This window comes from Lissotriton helveticus, chromosome 5_1 (genome assembly GCF_964261635.1).
Source record: "Lissotriton helveticus chromosome 5_1, aLisHel1.1, whole genome shotgun sequence".
Lineage (NCBI taxonomy): Eukaryota > Metazoa > Chordata > Amphibia > Caudata > Salamandridae > Lissotriton > Lissotriton helveticus.
Genome location: NC_136065.1, coordinates 2002634925 through 2002652550, shown reverse-complemented (window position 1 = coordinate 2002652550; position 17626 = coordinate 2002634925). Strand labels below are relative to the sequence as shown.

Below are 17626 nucleotides of genomic sequence, written 5' to 3'. Positions count from 1 at the left end.
TTATAAAAAGCTGTGGTTAGGCCATCTGGGCCAGGGGCCTTATCGAGAGGCAGGCTCTTTATAACCTGGGAGATATCATCTGTGGTGAACTGGAGATCCATATACTCTCTGTGAGTGTTATTAAACCAGACTCGTGCAATAGAGTCCATAAAGGACTGCATTCCCTCGGGGCAGGCTTACTGGGTGGCAGTGTAAAGGTTGGAATAGAAACCGGAGAAGGCATTTAAAATTTCTACCTGGCCCCCGATTGTGGTGTCTGGTGCAGTGTGTATTTCGTGAATGAATGTTGTGGATATGGGTGGCCTGATCATACCCGCTAACGTGCGACCCGGCCTTTCCCCTTCCCCATATCTCATAGCCTCTGCATATTTACCTAGGAACTTTACCTCGCGCTGCGCTTCCTCAGAATAATCTAACAACTTGGCTTTCAGCGGGCCAGTGGTTTCCAGATCGACGGTGGCAAAAAACTGCTTCTCAAGTTACTTTATACTAGCCTCTAAGGATGTGAGCGTGCCTCTTATGACCTTCAACACTCCCGCCTGTCGGGCTATGCATTGGCCTCTAATGACAACTTTAAATGCTTCCCAGAATGAAGCCCCGGTGGCCACCGAACCTGTGTTCAGCTCGAAATAATCAGTGATATCCATAAAAATCTCCTCTTTAAAGGCTTCATCAAGGAGAGCGTGTGGTGGGAGAAGCCAGGAGAAGGCACGTCCTGGCAAGTTCGGGATCAGTAATTTCAATAAACAAGGAGAGTGGTCAGATAGGGAACGCGGCATGTGCTCTACGCCAGTGGTCCAAGTTGCCACATCTTGAGATACTAACCAATAATCTAAGCGGGACCATGTACTGTGGTGATCAGAAATGAAGGTACCCTCCCTGAGTGAGTGGGGTCTGCTACGCCATATGTCAATCAGACATCCATCAGACATTATCTCCTTCTGGGCGGTGCTGGCCGCCGGGTGTAGAGTCCGGGCAGATCCTCGCCTGTCTAGTTTGTCATCTAGGATGGCGTTAAAGTCCCCCCCATTAAATCGTACTACAGCCAGTCGCCCTGATTTTCATCCATACAGTGTTTAAGAATTCAGGGGAGTCGACATTAGGGCCATATATGGCCACAATAACTATAGATACCCCACACAAAATCACCTGTACCAAGGCGTACCTGCCCTCCAGATCTCCCTGCACCAACCCTTCCTTCCAGTCCAACCCACGTTTGACCAGCATAGCTACCCCGCGTGAGTAATTGGATTATACAGAAGAGTAAATATGTCCCCACCTGCCATGGCGGAGTCTCTGTGATGGCATGATGTTTAGATGTGTCTACTGCAATATGCATATGTCTACATTATGTCGGGACAAGTAAGCATGAACAAATCTAGATTTTCTACCATCATTAAGCCCTCGAACATTCCAAGTGAGGCAGTTTAAGGTGTTAACGGACATATGCATGTCAATCCCTTACAGAGTCCTTATGTGCAGCAACAACGTGACTCACTTCCCCCAAGGATGACATAGTCTAGACACCAAATTACATTTACACTGACAATGAACAGTGAAACAAACCCTCCCCTCCACCCACTCAAACCCCCCAATCAGGTTGTAGAATACCCACCCTAGACAAAAGAAAACACAAACAAGTGCTCATCAAAACAGGAAATCTTCCCATGGGGGCGTAGCAGCACTGGCAAACTACCTTGTTTTGTACAAGGTGACCGGGAGTTCTGCGGATGGCGCTATATGCCCAAGGCCACAGCAGTACAGAACAGTAAGAATCAGCGTGGCGAGGTGCAACAAAACATGTCTTAATAGCTAAATCGACAGTGCGCAGGATCCATATCTTAGCAGTGTGCATGTTACACGATAACCAGATCAGTCATTATCACTGAGGTGACCCCCTGCCGCCCCTGCGACTTCACGATTTCTTTTATTTTTCTTCCCTCCTACAAGCTTGGCAAATTTCAGTGCGAACTTTGCATCTGTAAAAAGTGGGCAGTTCCATTGAACTGAACTTTTAATTTGGCTGGGTATAGCAGGGAATATGGGATCTGCGCCTGCAAAAGAATGCGTTTTGCCGGGAGGAACTCCAGTTGCGCCGCTTGCCCTGCTGGAGGGAAGTCTGGGTAGAACGAGATATTGTTTCCTTTATGTGTGAGCTGGCCTTTCTTCCTAGCCATCCTGAGAACGAGGCCTCTGTCCTGATAACTTAAAAGCTTCGCTATGATAGACCTGGGTGGTGCACCAACAGGCGGCTTCTGTCCTAGCGATCTATGAGCTCTCTCCACCACAAAAACTGTGGAGAGATGGGTGTCAAACAGTTCATGCAGCAGATCTGTGATGTAGGTCTCCATTTTAGATATGGCGGTCGTCTCCGGAATTCCAGTGATGCGAAGATTGTTGCATCGCGATCTCGCCTCTGAATCATAATTTTCTGCTCTGATGACCCCTAGCAGCTTGTCCATGTGTAGCAACTGCTCCTTTGTCTCCACCTGGAACTCATGGAACTCTGTGTGGCAGTTTTCCAGTGCATCAAGACGCGTCTCATGCGTGGACACCAGCGACTTGACTGAGTCGAGCTGTGAAGTCAAGGTATCCAGTTTTGTGTCTATGTTGCGGAGGCTGGACCTCATCTCCAGCATGAGAGTTCTCAAATCCTCTCCCTGATCTTCCGCATGTGAGTCTTGCTGGCCCTCCGCCTGTGTCTCATGTTCAGAGTCTGCGTGTTGGGTGGAGCGCTTATTTTCAAAAGTCAGCTTCGGTTGTTTAGCGTCTGGCTTGCCCATGATTACAAAGGTGCCGGATACGTGATAGGGAGACTTAGATCAAGGCTGTCCTGGTAATTCCAGGGGGTATCATGGTGCCACGTCCCCCTTTGTCACCAATACACAATGGTTCTCCCACACGGCTTCTCCTTCACACGTGGCTTCCCCGTTGCGCCTCACAGTGTGTGCAGCTAATGAACTGTCCAAGCCTGGATTCCCCTCCTGTGCCTGAGATTACTATGTGGCAACTTCACATGCGCACAGTCTGGCTTCCTCTGTGACACTCGCGGTGAAGAATAATGCCGATCCACCGTCGGGCCCAGCAGCGGCAGCAGCACGCCCGGGACCACCATCCACAACGGACCGGTCAGCAAATACTGTGCCTTTACAGGGTACAATAAAAATGCGGCCAGTCTCAATCCACCCTGTGAATGGCCCTGTCCTATTTCCCCAGCGGGCAAGCGTCCATTCATCCACACCCCCACCGAAAGGGTATAGGCGGCGTGTGTGGCAAAAGGCGATTCAACAATGTCTCACTTGGGCACAGTGTGCCAGTCTCACATTAAGGGGCTGCCTCTCAGAACCCGCTGTGCACCCAGTGACGACCAACCCTCACTTTAGGCACTCCACTCCCAAAACAGACCAGGCAGTGGGCACAGCAGGCCCGCAGGTTGAGCAGTGTCTATGAACAGTGTTGACGTGCGCCACAAAATGGCGGCCCTAGGCCCACCTGCAGGGTGTTTTCAGTTGCCGGACCTTACATATAGCAGGTACTCACAGTTCGGGGGCGTGTGTGCAACTTCCAACCTCCACAGCTTATCCTCAAAGCACCGCTCCTCAGGCTCGGGTGCTATCGGCCAGTATGTATTTGTCCACCGTCGGCGGCCTACGACGGGCTCGATTTTCGCGTCTCCCCGGGGCTTGCATACCGGATGGCATCAGACCTCCACTCGGTTCTCGCCTCCACTCGGTGGAATGCGGGTTCTCAGCAGCTCTCCTCACTCCGCCCGCGAGGCACCCTATTGCGGGCTTCAGCCATTTCCGCCAGTGCTCAGGCAGAACCTCTCCCAGCAGTGAATGGCCTGCGGCCCAACGGCAGCCGCAAGCTCGATTTACAGCACTCCCCGCCGGCAGCTCAGCTTGAGATTGCTGGGTTCTCTGCCGCCCACACTTATCGCGGCTCCAGAGCGCAGGAGGATTTCGGATCACCCCTCTCAGAGACCCCACACTTTAAACTTTGCATGAAGTGGGTCTGGGCGGTACAGCGCCAATCCGAAGTGCAGGGTTAATTCAGGATTTAATCCCGGCCGGCGGAGTGCACTCAAAGATCGAGCATTCTGCTGCGCAGCAGGCCACGCCCTGTGCCTAGTGTTTGTTGATGGCAAAGTGTACGCAGTGGTGGTCGGTCCATGGCGGCTGCGTTGTGTGGCTAAATTGGAAGCTGTTTCTTGCCACGAAGATGGGGTAGAGGGTGGGTCCTGCTTTGTGGGTCGGTGTGTTGACGAGTTGCAAGTCCGATGCTGGCGAGGTTGTTACGAAGGATCGTGGAGTTTGGGTCACTGGGGTTGTCGAGGTGGAAGTTCAGGTCTCCAATGAGTATGTAGTTTTTTGAGGCGATGACGTGGGGTGCGACGAAGTCGGTGATGTTAGTGGCGAAGGGTGTTCGGGGGCCGGGGGGTCTGTAGACTAGGGTTCCTCGGAGTGTGGCTTTGGGGGTGGTCTGGATCTGGAAGTGCAGGTTTTCGGCTGAGGGAAAGGTTTTGCTGGAGGTGGTGAGGCGGAGGGCGCTCTTGTAGGCGATGGCGAGGCCCCCTCCTGGGTGGTTAGGGTGGTCTTTCCTCTGGATCTTGTATCCGTCTGGGATGATGGTGCTGAAGTCGAATCGGAGGATGCGTTGCTCAAGGTCTCTGTGAAGAAGGAGATGTCGGGCGAGAGAGAGTCGAGTAAACTCCAGATTTCCATGGCGTTTTTGTGTACAGAGCGTACGTTGAGGAGGATGCATTTTAGGGTGTCGCCGGTGTTGGAGGCTGTGGTGGCAGTGAGTGTCTGGAGATTTGGGCGAGGGTCGCGTTCGGCGAGGCCCGTTGGCATTCTCGAAGTCTTCCAGGGTTGAGTGCAAGGAGGGTGGTGGTGTTGTAGCAATGGGTAGTGGGAGGTCCAGGGTTCCTGGCGGTGTTCGCAGTCGAGTTGCGGTTGGGCACAGAGGGGCTTGCTTTTAGTGAACCTCCGGCGTGCTGGCAGCGAGCCCGCTGCCAGCGTCCGCTGGGCAACAGCGCAGCAGCTGCCATTAAGTAGGGGAGGTGAGAGGGAGGAGAGGTTGGGAGGGGGGGGATTTTGGTGGGGGAAGACCACAGGGGGCAGCAGCGGCGAAAGGAAAAGGCAGGCACGAGAAAATATAAACAGTGGTGGAATTAGAGCGAGACCCATATGGGCACAATAACAGTGGCACAACAGGAAACAATTAAGAAAAATAATGGCTGAGAAAGGTTACGCTTGTTGCAGGCAGTCTGGTCCCAGTTGGAGCGGGCAGCTGGCGCAGGAGCGGGCAGCAGCCTCGAACCTCTCAAGGAGAAGGTCAGGGTTTGGAGGCAAGAGACGGCACAGCAGAGCTGCGGGGAGAGAGTGGACCTAGACCGAGCGTCGGAGGTCTTACTCATGGGACAAGTTGTGTGGGCATTTCAACCCGACTTAGGCGTAGAGGGTAAATTCAGACCTCCGCATGCGGGTCTTCATCAAGACAATGGGGTATACATAAGGCAATCGTTAGTAGCACCCAAAATGGCAGACCGGGTCGTCCACAGCGCACAATAATGCGTTGTCACTGCAGTGGTGCGGAGTAGTTGGAGTCACTTGATGGCTCTCTAAAATTTACTTTTTATTATTCACATTCCACATGAGCACTTTTTTTTGCACTCTTTTTTAGAGAAACCATAGCATAAATATTCAACTTTGAATGCAAGACATTTGTGCTTACAAAAACATACATACATGCCCTAACGATTACTAGAGATAGACTTGTATTACAATAGTACGTGACTAAGATAATACCCTAACAGTGCCTGTTCTTCTGTTATTACGGGAGGAATTTGCTCATAAGTTCTCATCTTCCTTTTTGAAAACTGAAGTGGATGAGATTCTTCTAATGTTCGGGGGAGCGAGTTCCAAATTCTTGCTGCAGTGCCAGAGAACGCTCTGTCATAAGTTCCATTCTTCCAGAAGAGTGCAGGATTCAGTAAAAGATCTCCGGTGCTCCGAGATAATCTGCTGCCGCAAGATAATGTGATTTTCAGGGCTAGGTTTAGTGGCCTTTGGTTGTGCATCACTTTGTGTGTGATACATGCCATCTTTTGTTGGATTCTTGCTTTGTAAGGTATCCAATTAAATCTATAAGTATTTTAGAAACATTCAAAGATGCCTGCATGTCTGATAAAGTCATCTATAATTACTGAATTATTTTCATTAGCAGCTCTGAAGCTATTTCATAGGTTTGGATTTAAGTGTCGTCGTAACAACACATTTGCCATCTAAATAGATTGGTGAGCTGGTAAATCTGGACCTTCACAGTTTACTGGACATTCTTATAGTTAACACCAATGACAAGCTTGTGGTTTCTCACCCAATGATTCAATTATCTTTTTCTGAAGGTCCACTTCCTCCTCTTGCTCCACTTCCTCCTCCTCCATATCTTCCTCCTCCTCCTCTGCCTCCGCCTCGTCTGCCTCCTCTTTGTTCCCAGCTAAGGTATAGACATCCATTTGCTGATCTTTCATGTTTTCACACCTTAGAAGGAGACAAGTGAAGATGCTATGAAATTCACATCTGCTCAGAAGGTACAGGTAGGAGAGTAATTATGCATTGAGTCAAATAAATATGCAGAAATATAAAAGGGTAGGAAGAGGATAGGGAGTATTCACTCAGAGAAAGATGAAGAGTAGAATACCAAGGAATGAGATGTATGTATGTAGATGGTATTTCTATAGCATGATCCTAGCCAAAAAGCAGCGAAACGCTGTACTTAGTCAAGGACAAGCATAAAGTCAATGAGGAATAGGAGACTATAGAGATGTAGAACCTGGGTGCAGTTCTGGAAAGTGCCTTGTTTAAAAAAAAATGTTTTGCACTTCTTAATCTGTAGTCTGTGCGTGTGTTGAGAACCACCAAAGAGGACTAGCTTTTCTGCAAGATAAGCGTAGATATTGGTTGTGATGTGAGATGATTAAGATTTATACAACCTCTGATTTTAAACGACCGGACAAGGAGTTCACCTAGGCCAATGGAATAAACTGAAGGATCTCCCAAAGGGAAGAGTCTGACTGAGAATCTATACTGTCAAATAAAGAAATGAGGTGCAGCCACAGAACTCCCCCCCACACCCCCGAAACCTGGACATCTTCTTGGACATCAGCCTTACCATGAGACATTAGATCCTTTCCCTCACCTCCGCCTGCTTTCACATACTCCTAATGCTCACAAAATCATCAAATGCTCCCTCCTGACAACAGATAGACAGTCACCCAGGCCGTTATCACAAGCCGACTGGACTACAGCAACACCCTCTCTTATGGCACTTCCGCACACCTGTGGCAAAAGCTGCAAACCATCCAAAACGCCGCAGCTAGAGTAGTACTCAACCGTCTTCGCTGCGTGCACATCACACCTCTCCTCCAACAACTTAACTGGCTCCCCATCCAGAAACGCTACCAGTTCAAGATGCTCACCCAATCAATCAATCAATCAATACATTTATAGAGCGCACTACTCACCCGTAGGGTCTCAAGGCGCTAGGAGGGGGGGGGTGCCTTTACTGCTCGAACAGCCAGGTCTTAAGCCTCTTCCTGAAGGAGAGGTGGTCCTGGGTCAGGCGCAGGTCGGTCGGGAGGGAGTTCCAGGTCTTGGTGGCCAGGTAGGAGAAGGACCTTCCTCCTGTTGTCGCTCTTCGGATGCGGGGGACGGCGGCGAGGGCGTGGCTGGTTGATCTGAGGTGGCGCTTGGGAGCGTAGAAGTTGATTCGGTTGTTGAGGTAGCTCCGGCCTTGGTCGTGTAGGTCTTTGTGTGCGTGGGTGAGGAGGCGGAAGGTGATTCTTTTGTTGACGGGGAGCCAGTGCAGGTCTCTCAGGTGCCCGGAGATGTGGCTGTTTCGTGGGATGTCGAGGATGAGTCTGGCTGAGGCGTTCTGGATCCGCTGGAGTCTCTTCTGGAGCTTGGCAGTGGTTCCGGCGTAGAGGGCGTTGCCGTAGTCCAGTCGGCTGGTGACGAGGGCCTGGGTGACAGTCTTCCTGGTCTCGGTGGGGATCCACCAGAAGATCTTCCGTAGCATGCGCAGGATGTTGAAGCATGACGAGGAGATGGCGTTGACTTGTCTGGTCATGGAGAGGGAGGAGTCCAGGATGAAGCCCAGGTTGCGTGCGTGGTCCGTCGGTTTGGGTGCGGTGCCCAGGGCGGGGGGCCACCAGGAGTCGTCCCAGGCGGAGGGCGAGGAGCCCAGGATGAGGACCTCCGTCTTGTCTGAGTTCAGTTTCAGGCGGCTGGTCATCATCCACTCGGCTACATCTCTCATCCCTTCGTGCAGGTTGGCTCTGGCGGTGGCGGGGTCGTTGGTCAGGGAGAGGATCAGTTGGGTGTCGTCGGCGTAGGAGATTATGTTGAGGTTGTGTTGGCGTGCGATGGCCGCGAGGGGGCTCATGTAGACGTTGAAGAGGGTGGGACTCAACGAGGATCCTTGAGGGACGCCGCAGATGACTTCGGTGGCCTCTGACTTGTACGGTGGTAGGCGGACTCTCTGTGTTCTTCCGTCGAGGAAGGAGGTGATCCATTCCAGTGCCTTCTCCTGGATTCCGATGTTGCCAAGGCGCTGTACTAGGGTGCGGTGGCAGACAGTGTCGAATGCCGCGGAGAGGTCCAGGAGGATGAGGGAAGCTGTTTCTCCGTTGTCCATCAGGGTTCGGATGTCATCGGTGGCAGCGATGAGGGCGGTCTCGGTGCTGTGGTTGGCTCGGAAGCCAGACTGTGAGGGGTCGAGGGATCCATTTGTCTCGAGGAAGGCGGCCAGCTGTTTGTTGACGGTCTTTTCGATGACTTTGGCCGGGAACGGGAGGAGCGAGATGGGACGGTAATTCTTGAGTTCGGTGGGGTCCGCTGTAGGTTTCTTGAGTAGAGCGCTGAGTTCGGCGTGCTTCCAGCTCTCAGGGAAGGTGGCGTTGTCGAAGGAGGTGTTGATAATGTCCCGCAGGTGGGGTGCGATGACAACGTCGGCCTTGTTGAAGACGTGGTGAGGGCAGGGGTCGGTTGGAGATCCGGTGTGGATGGAGTTCATCGTGCGGATGGTGTCTTCGGTGCTGATCGGGGTCCAGGCGCGGAGGGTGGTGGTGGGTGGCGTTGCTGCGGTTGTGACGTGCGTCGGTTGAGTGCTGAAGCTGTTGTGTATGTCCGCGATCTTGTTGTGGAAGTAGGAGGCGAGGGAGTTGCAGAGGTCTTGCGATGGGGTGATGTCGTTGATTCCGGCGTTGGGGTTGGAGAGCTCTTTCACGATGTTGAAGAGTTCCTTGCAGTTGTGTGCGTTGTTGTCCAGACGGTCCTTGTATGCAGTTTACTTGGTGGCGCGGATCAGTTGGTGGTGTTTCCGGGTGGCGAGCTTGAGGGTGGTCATGTTGTTCATTGTTGGTTCCCTTCTCCATACTTTCCTACAAGGCACTACACAACTTGGGTCCGACCTACCTCAACCACCAACTACCCTCTGCCAACCAACCAGGAACCTCCATTCGACGTCACTCTCACATCCCCCACAACCATGAATCCACAGAAGCAAGACAGGAGGCAGGGTTTTCTATTTCGTGGCAGCTACATCCTGGAATGACCTTCCCCAGCACATTAAGACAGCCACGTCTCTTACAGAGTTCAGCAAAATAGTGAAAACCTTGCTCTTCAACTGAACCATTTTGCATAGCCTGCACCTACTCAGCGCCTGTGTACCCTCACATGTCATTACAGTACAAAGATAAGAAAAGGACAAAGAATGTATACAGTGGGGCAAATCAGACTGTCAGTTATGTACAACAGCAAATACGTTAATATTGTATATGATATTTAGTAAATGTGAGTAAATAATATATCAATGCTCTGAAAGTTAAACAGTAAAGAAAAATTAAATTTGAGAAAACTGACTAATATTACTGTTAATAACGTGTCATTATATAGCACATCATATGCCAGGATACCCTCTGGGTGACAGTCTGCGCTGTAGAAGTATGCGTTACATACATACATACATACAACACTTCTACTGTTTCTAGGCACTGTAAAAATTAGGGTTAGAAACCATTTTAATGTTATTTAATTTCCCAAAGCCAGGAAGTCTTAGTCTGCAGGTCTTTAGAATACTGCATGGTTCAGCAGCAACCATTGAATTTTTGGGAGCAAAATAATTTTGTGAGTCGACATTATGAAAATTTTGGACACTAGACCGCTTCTATAATTTGTTTCAATGTGGAAGATGTTGTTCCACGCTTGTTAGGTGACATGGTATATATATATATAATTTTTACCGGCACCGGTTTGTCTGTCGACCAACCTAGATTGTGTACAATGTGTTTACATATTTTTTTTTAACATTATTTAATGTAGTATGTTGCATTTCCATGTACACTTCATTGAAAAATTGTCAAAATACTAAGTAGCGATTACCAGTTTAAGATGGCCGACTGGTTTCATGCATTAGTCTACTTGCTACGTTCCTCATTTATGTTTACTGCTTATGACCCGAGATGTGTATTTAACATGCTGGGAAGAAGGGAGAGGTATCGTGTGATCAAGACACCGGGGGGTGTCGAAACGCGTAGCGTTATCCGGAAAATAACATTTTCTGACGGATTATCCTTGAGTGCACGGTTTTGCTTATCTGCAACTTGGAATTCGTTTAAAAATTACTCGGCTTTGGGTTTGCCGACTTGCCGCGCCACCTGACCACGGAAGGAGGTACCCGGAAGGACCCAGTGTGTTGTATGTATATATATATATATATATATATATATATATATATATATATATATATATATATATATATATATATATATATATATATATATATATATATATATATATATATATATATATATATATACACATATATACATATATATATATATATATATATAACATATCATCCTACATCTCCCGTCTGTTTCCAAGTAAGCATGATCGCTTTGTTCTTCGCACTTAATGAGAAGATGGTGAACTACTGAAAAATGGGCACACACGAGGGGCAAAAATACATAAAGAAGACTGCAGTGTGATACAATTCATTTTAATGACTCCGCTTTAATTTTTTGATATGGTGAGCTAATCAAAGAAGATAATTGTACCTGCTCAAAACGGTCTTCGCATCCTAGGGAATGAAACAAACAGATCAACACATGTCAATAGAGTTTACAATAACATTCACAGTTAAATTAACATTTAAAAAAAGTTATTCACAAGTGCAGTAATTACATAACATTTTTATATGATACACTACTGTTTGATTGGGTTTGTTCTATTGTACTGATCATAAGAGACTAACTCTTTTTTTAAAATTTTAACGTATGCTTTTATTGTGAATTGTATTTGTATATTTATTCTTTTATATGGCAGAAATGCAGCGGAAAAATATTTTCTTGACTGGACAACTAATAACAAGTAACTATATACAAAAATAAAGAACTATGTTAATAATGAACACACATTTCTAATACTGACCTTCGCAGATAAAGCATCAAGCACAGATGTACTTGATTAACTCATTAATGCATTCAATCCAATAGAGCTCTACAATATTAGCAAAGTACAATCCTTCCTGAAGATAAGATTAGACCACACACATAAAGAGCAGATGATTATGTGGAGGTGACGTAAATTCCAAATAATGTGTAATCCGTTTCTCCGCGTTTTCAGGACCCTTGGAGTCAGTAAGGGGCAGGGCCCCTCTTTCTCTGGGCACAGGAGCGGGCATGGATTTCGGACATAAATGCATGAGGTATCTAAGCCCTTCAATGCCGTTGCATGTGACCCCACTCACGATCCTGCAGTAGGAGTGGTCAGTGCCTTTGTGGTAATAACCTGTGGAAATTCAAGACTGTCCTGCAACCGAACTACTCAATGTTTGTGCCACACTGGTCAGTGGGGTAAACCACCAGACTATACCATTAAATGTCATAGGCTATAGTCCCAGAAAGAACATTCAGGGTGGGAATGAAAGGGTAAATAAACCTTTGACAGTAATGCAATACAGGTGAATTGAGATACTCTATGTAAATAAAATCAATGACATCTCAGTAATTTAGCACGAAAGAACACAATAGAACATAACATATCACCTTACACTACTAACTCTTAGGTAGAAACCTACCTTCTCACATCCACTCAGGATCTTTGTCAGACCCGTGCCCACACCACGTATTCAACAAAGCAGACGCAGCCATCGCACCCCAACTACGGAAGGTCATCAACATCTCCTTTGAAACAGCGACATTCCCAGAAAGCTGGAAGCACGCCGAAATCAACGCCCTCCTCAAGAAGGCCAAGGCGGACCGCATTGACCTCAAGAACTTCCGGCCCATCTCCCTGCTCCCATTCCCGGCAAAGGTCATCGAGAAAATAGTCAACATGCAATTGGCCCGCCACCTGGAAGACAACAACATCTTGGACCCGTCCCAGTCCGGATTCAGACAAAACCACAGCACCGAGACAGCCCTCATCGCCGCCACAGACGACATCAGGCGCCAACTAGACAACGGTGAAACATCAGCCCTCATCCTCCTGGACCTGTCAGCCGCCTTTGACACGGTCTGCCATCGCACTCTAAAGACACGCCTCCTAGAAGCCGGAATCCATAGAAGGCCCTTGACTGGACCACGTCCTTCCTCTCCGGCAGAACCCAGAGCGTCCGCCTCCCACTCTTCCGATCCAAAGCCACCGACATCTGCGGCGTCCCCCAGGGCTCATCTTTCAGCTCGACGCTGTTCAACGTCTATATGGCCCCCCTCGCACAAGTGGCCCGCCATCACAACCTCAACATCATCTCCTACGCCGACGACACCCAGCTTATCCTCTCTCTCACCAAGGACCCACACACCGCCAAAACCAACCTCTACGAGGGAATGAAGGCCGTCCCCGACTGGATGAGGAGCAGCCATCTGAAGCTGAACTCGGACAAGACGGAGGTCCTCATCCTCAGACCCACCCCCTCAGCCTGGGATGACTCGTGGTGGCCGACCACACTGGGAACAGCACCAACACCCAGTGACCATGCACGCAACCTAGGATTCATCCTCGACTCCTCCCTCTCCATGTCTAAGCAGGTCAACGCCGTCTCCTCCTCCTGCTACAACACCCTCCACATGCTCCGCAGGATCTACAAGTGGATCCCGACCGAAACAAGAAGAACTGTGACACAGGCCCTCATCAGCACAAGACTGGACTACGGCAACGCACTCTACGCAGGAATCCCAGCCGAACACCTATGATGACTACAAAGCATCCAAAACGCCTCCGCTCGGCTGAACGTCAACGTCCCTCGACGCAGCCACATCACCACCCACCTGAGAGACCTACACTGGCTCCCCGTCGACAAGAGGATCACCTTCAAGCTCCTGCCCCACGCACACAAAGCTCAGCTGGCCTCGCCCTCGCCGCTGTCCCCCGCATCCAACGAACGACCTCCGGCGGCAGATCCTTCTCCTACCTCGCCGCCAAGACCTGGAATACCCTCCCTCTCCACATACGGCAGACCCAAGACCTACTCGCCTTCAGAAGACTCCTCAAGACCTGGCTCTTCGAGCAGTAGCAGCACCCCCCTCCCCATAGCGCCTTGAGACCCTCACGGGTAAATAGCGTGCTTTACAAGTACTCTGATTGATTGATTGATTGATTGATTAATCGAAGGGTTTGCATTCTCAGCAACAGACACTTGAGGGGCAGAGAATGTAATCGCTAGAATGTGAGGGAGAGAACAATATATACTTCCTTAGTTAGAAAAATGTGTGCACATGCCTTCATGTGCAATTAAAATCCCTTACTGGCAACCCGTAACAGGAAGGGGTTAACTTTTAAGGCCACTGGACACAAGTGACCGGACAGGATTGAATGTCTAGTCTCTATGAACTAGGCAGCTGGTGGCTCAGTGGCGTATGAGATTCTGCTTGTCCCACAACTTCTCTGCTTCAATTTACTCCCAAAAGAAAATGTGCTGAGAAGTAACTTCCTTATCTGTGATGCTCTACCTGAATGATGTAGCTATAAAGGGCCTATGATCTCACAGTTATTGCTGGTGCCAAGCTCTCAACAGCTGTGATTCCCTACTTTGCTCCAGGCCAGACACATCTCTTCTCTCTTCCATCAGAAACCTCACAGGGCTCTCTGTGGGCTAAACATTTGATCCAGACACCCTCTGACACCTTGAAGAAACTCGGACCTCTCTAGAATGTTCAATTTTCTCCAGATCTATTGCACTGGGAATACTGGAAATACATGTTACCCGTTACTCTGCGTAACACAGTTCCCCTGGAGTGCATTAGATCTACTTGGCATTTCCAAAAATGAAAAATACAGTTTCAAATTTTCGATCCTGTGAGGAATGAATATGCTACTTACCAGTATGCATCTGTTCTTGGCATGTAGGGCTGCTGACATTCATATCTATAGCATAGATCGCCGCCTAGTGTTGGGTCCGGATGATTGCACATTGTTGTCCTGGAAGAGTCTTCGAAGTATCACAAGACAGGTGGCTCATCCCCTGGACTACAGTGCGCATGGGCATCGACTCCATCCCCAGATTGTTTTTAGCCATTGTGGCGAAGATGGAGTGTAGCAGTGTGAGCGATGGCCATGCTAAGAGTAAGTGTAAATTCTGCAGCCGCTACAGGCGCCGGGGAGGAGGGCGGGCGATATGAATGTCAGCAGCCCTACATGCCAAGAACAGATGCATACTTGTAAGTAGCATATTTAGTTCGAGGCATGTGGGCTGCTGAATTCATATCTATAGCATAGAATATATAGCAGTCCCTCCATTATCGCCGGCCGCCTGTGCCAGCTGCAGATGTTTGAAAAAGTGTTTTTAGAACAGACTGCCCTACAGCTGCTTGCTGTTTTGAGTGCACATCTACACAGTAGTGTTTAGTAAATGTGTGTGGGGTAGACCATGTGGCTGCTCTACAAATGTCTTCCAAAGGGATATTACCAAGGAAAGCCATGGAGGCCCCCAACTTGCGGGTGGAGTGGGCTCTGGGAGGGACCGTTAAAGTGCGCTTAGCCTTGTGATAGCAAATTTGAATACACTTAACGATCCACCTGGCTATACCTGCTTTGGAAATGGGGTTGCCTTTGTGTTGGGCAGAAAAGGCAACAAAGAGTTGTTTCGTCTTCCTAAAATCTTTGGTCCTATCGATGTAGTACATCAAAGATCGTTTGACGTCAAGAGTGTGGAGCATTCTTTCAGCCACTGTCTCAGGGTTCTGAAAGAACACAGGCAGTTCAATAGTCTGATTGACATGGAACTGTGAAACCACCTTAGGAAGAAATTTAGGGTTAGTGCGCAGCACCACCCTGTTCGAGTGAATCTGTATGGATGGCTCTTGTACAGTGAGCGCCTGGAGCGCACTAACACGTCGCAGTGAGGTTATGGCAATTAGAAAAGCCACTTTCCATGTTAAGAACTGAATCTCGCATGAATGTAGAGGCTCAAAAGGTGGGCCCATCAGTCTGGTGAGGACCACATTAAGGTTCCATACAGGAGCTGGTGGGGTTCTGGGAGGAATGACCCGTTTCAGTCCTTCTAGAAAGGCTTTAATGGCAGGCACTCTGAAAACTGAGAGATGCTGCCTGTTCTGGAGATAAGCCGATATGGCGGATAAGTGTATCCGAATGGAAGCATATGCTAGATTGCATTTGTAAAGATGTATCAAATAACAAATTATATTGTGAGTAGATGCATCTAGCGGGTAGATGTTGTGTTCTGCACAGTAAATGACAAACCGCTTCCATTTTGCTGCATAGCATGCTCTGGTGGTGGGCTTTCTTGCCTCCCGTATGATATCCATGCAGTCGGGAGGTAAGTTAAGGTAGCCAAATTCTAAGACCTCAGGAGCCAGATCGCCAGGTTGAGCTGTTGCGGATCTGGGTGCTGAATGTCGCCATGGCTCTGCGTCAAAAGTCTGGGTGTGAGGTGCAGCCTTTGATGCGGTACCACGGAGAGTTCTAGAAACGTGGTGTACCATGGTTGGCGTGCCAACGTTGGAGCAACCAGGATGAGTGTCATCGAGTGTTGCTTTAGCTTTCGTGCCACCAGCGGTATGAGAGGTACTGGGGGAAAAGCGTACGCAAATCTGCCTGACCAGTTCATCCATATCGCATTGCCCTGCGACTGTGGGTGAGGGAACCTGGCGGCAAAGCGTTGGCATTTTACGTTTTCCCTTGTGGTGAATAGGTCTATCTCTGGATGACCCCACTGCTGTAAGTACGGGCGGAGTACCGATGGATGTATCTCCCACTCGTGCATCTGGTGGCTGTACCTGCTGAGCAGATCCGCCATCTGATTGTCCTTGCCCGGGAGGTGTTCCGCCATGAGGAAGATGTTCCTCTGAATGGCCCACTTCCACATGCTCTGAGCCAGATGAGACAACTGTGGAGAGTGTGTACCTCCCTGCTTTTGAATATAGTACATGGCTGTCATGTTGTCCGTCCGGATCAACACAACTTTGTTGCACAGATGTACCTTGAATGCCTTCATTGCCATGAAGATTGCCATCAGTTCTAGTTCTGAGGTAGTTGATGTGCATCTTCTGTTGCTGCGTTGTCCATAGTCCCTGCACTGTGTAGTGGAGTACATGAGCTCCCCATCCCTGGAGAGATGCGTCTGTCGTCAGGATAATCTGTGGCACAGACTCCTGGAACGGTCGGCCCTTGCAAAGGTTGTGTGGATTCCACCAATGCAGAGAGTTGTATGCCCGACTGGTTACCAACACTAGGTCTTTCAACTGCCCATGAGCCTGCGTCCACTGGTGCGCCAAGCACTCTTGAAGCGGACGCATATGTAGTCTCGCGTGCGGGACTATGAAAATGCAGGAGGCCATCATGCCTATCAACTGCATGAACACTCGTGCCGGAAGCGAGTGTTGCGGCCTGAACTTCTGGATCAGCGACTGAATGCTGTCGATCCTCACAGAATTTGGCTGAGCCGTGGCTGCCAGAGTATTTATCGTCGCGCCCAGATACTGCCGCACATGGGCTGGCTGAAGGTGCGACTTTGGATAATTCAGTGAGAATCCCAGATTGTGAAGAAGGTGAATGGTGTGGGACATGTTGGCGGCGCACTGCTGGGCTGACTTTGCTTGGACAAGCCAGTCGTCCAGATAAGGGTAGACGTGAACGTTTTGTCTCCTGAGGTGCGCAGCCACTGTCGCCAGGCATTTCGTGAACACCCTGGGCGCCGTGGTCACTCCGAAGGGGAGGACCTTGAATTGATAATGCTGATTCTGAATGGTGAATCTGAGGTATTTTCTGTGTGATGGATGTAGTGGAATGTGAAAATATGCATCCTTGAGATCTAATGTTGCGAGGAAGTCTCCCTGATTGAGCAACGGAAGAACCTGCTGCAGCGTGAGCATGTGAAAGTGTTCTGAGAGAATGTATTGGTTGAGGGGCCTGAGATCCAGTATGGGTCTGAGGGACCCGTCCTTTTTCGGGATCAGGAAGTACAAGGAGTACACTCCCGAGCCTCTGTCTTCCACCGGCACGAGCTCTATTGCCCCTTTTTGCAGCATGACGAGCGCCTCTTGCTGCAATAAGTGCAAATGCTCTGTTGACATAGGACGGTGCCTTGGTGGGATGTTGGGTGG

At 49.3% G+C, this 17626-nt stretch overlaps 1 protein-coding gene across 1 annotated transcript in view; it reads right to left on the bottom strand.

The window, feature by feature from the left end:
- LOC144756164 (E3 ubiquitin-protein ligase TRIM39-like) overlaps window positions 1-17626 on the bottom strand; it is a 370969-nt gene that overhangs the window by 179718 nt on the left and 173625 nt on the right. Inside the window, exons 4-5 of the mRNA XM_078645744.1 lie at window positions 11120-11142; window positions 6379-6542 (exon numbers count right to left, since the gene is read on the bottom strand). Of these exons, the coding sequence (XP_078501870.1) occupies window positions 6379-6542; window positions 11120-11142 (187 nt within the window). The remainder of the gene's footprint in view (window positions 1-6378; window positions 6543-11119; window positions 11143-17626) is intronic.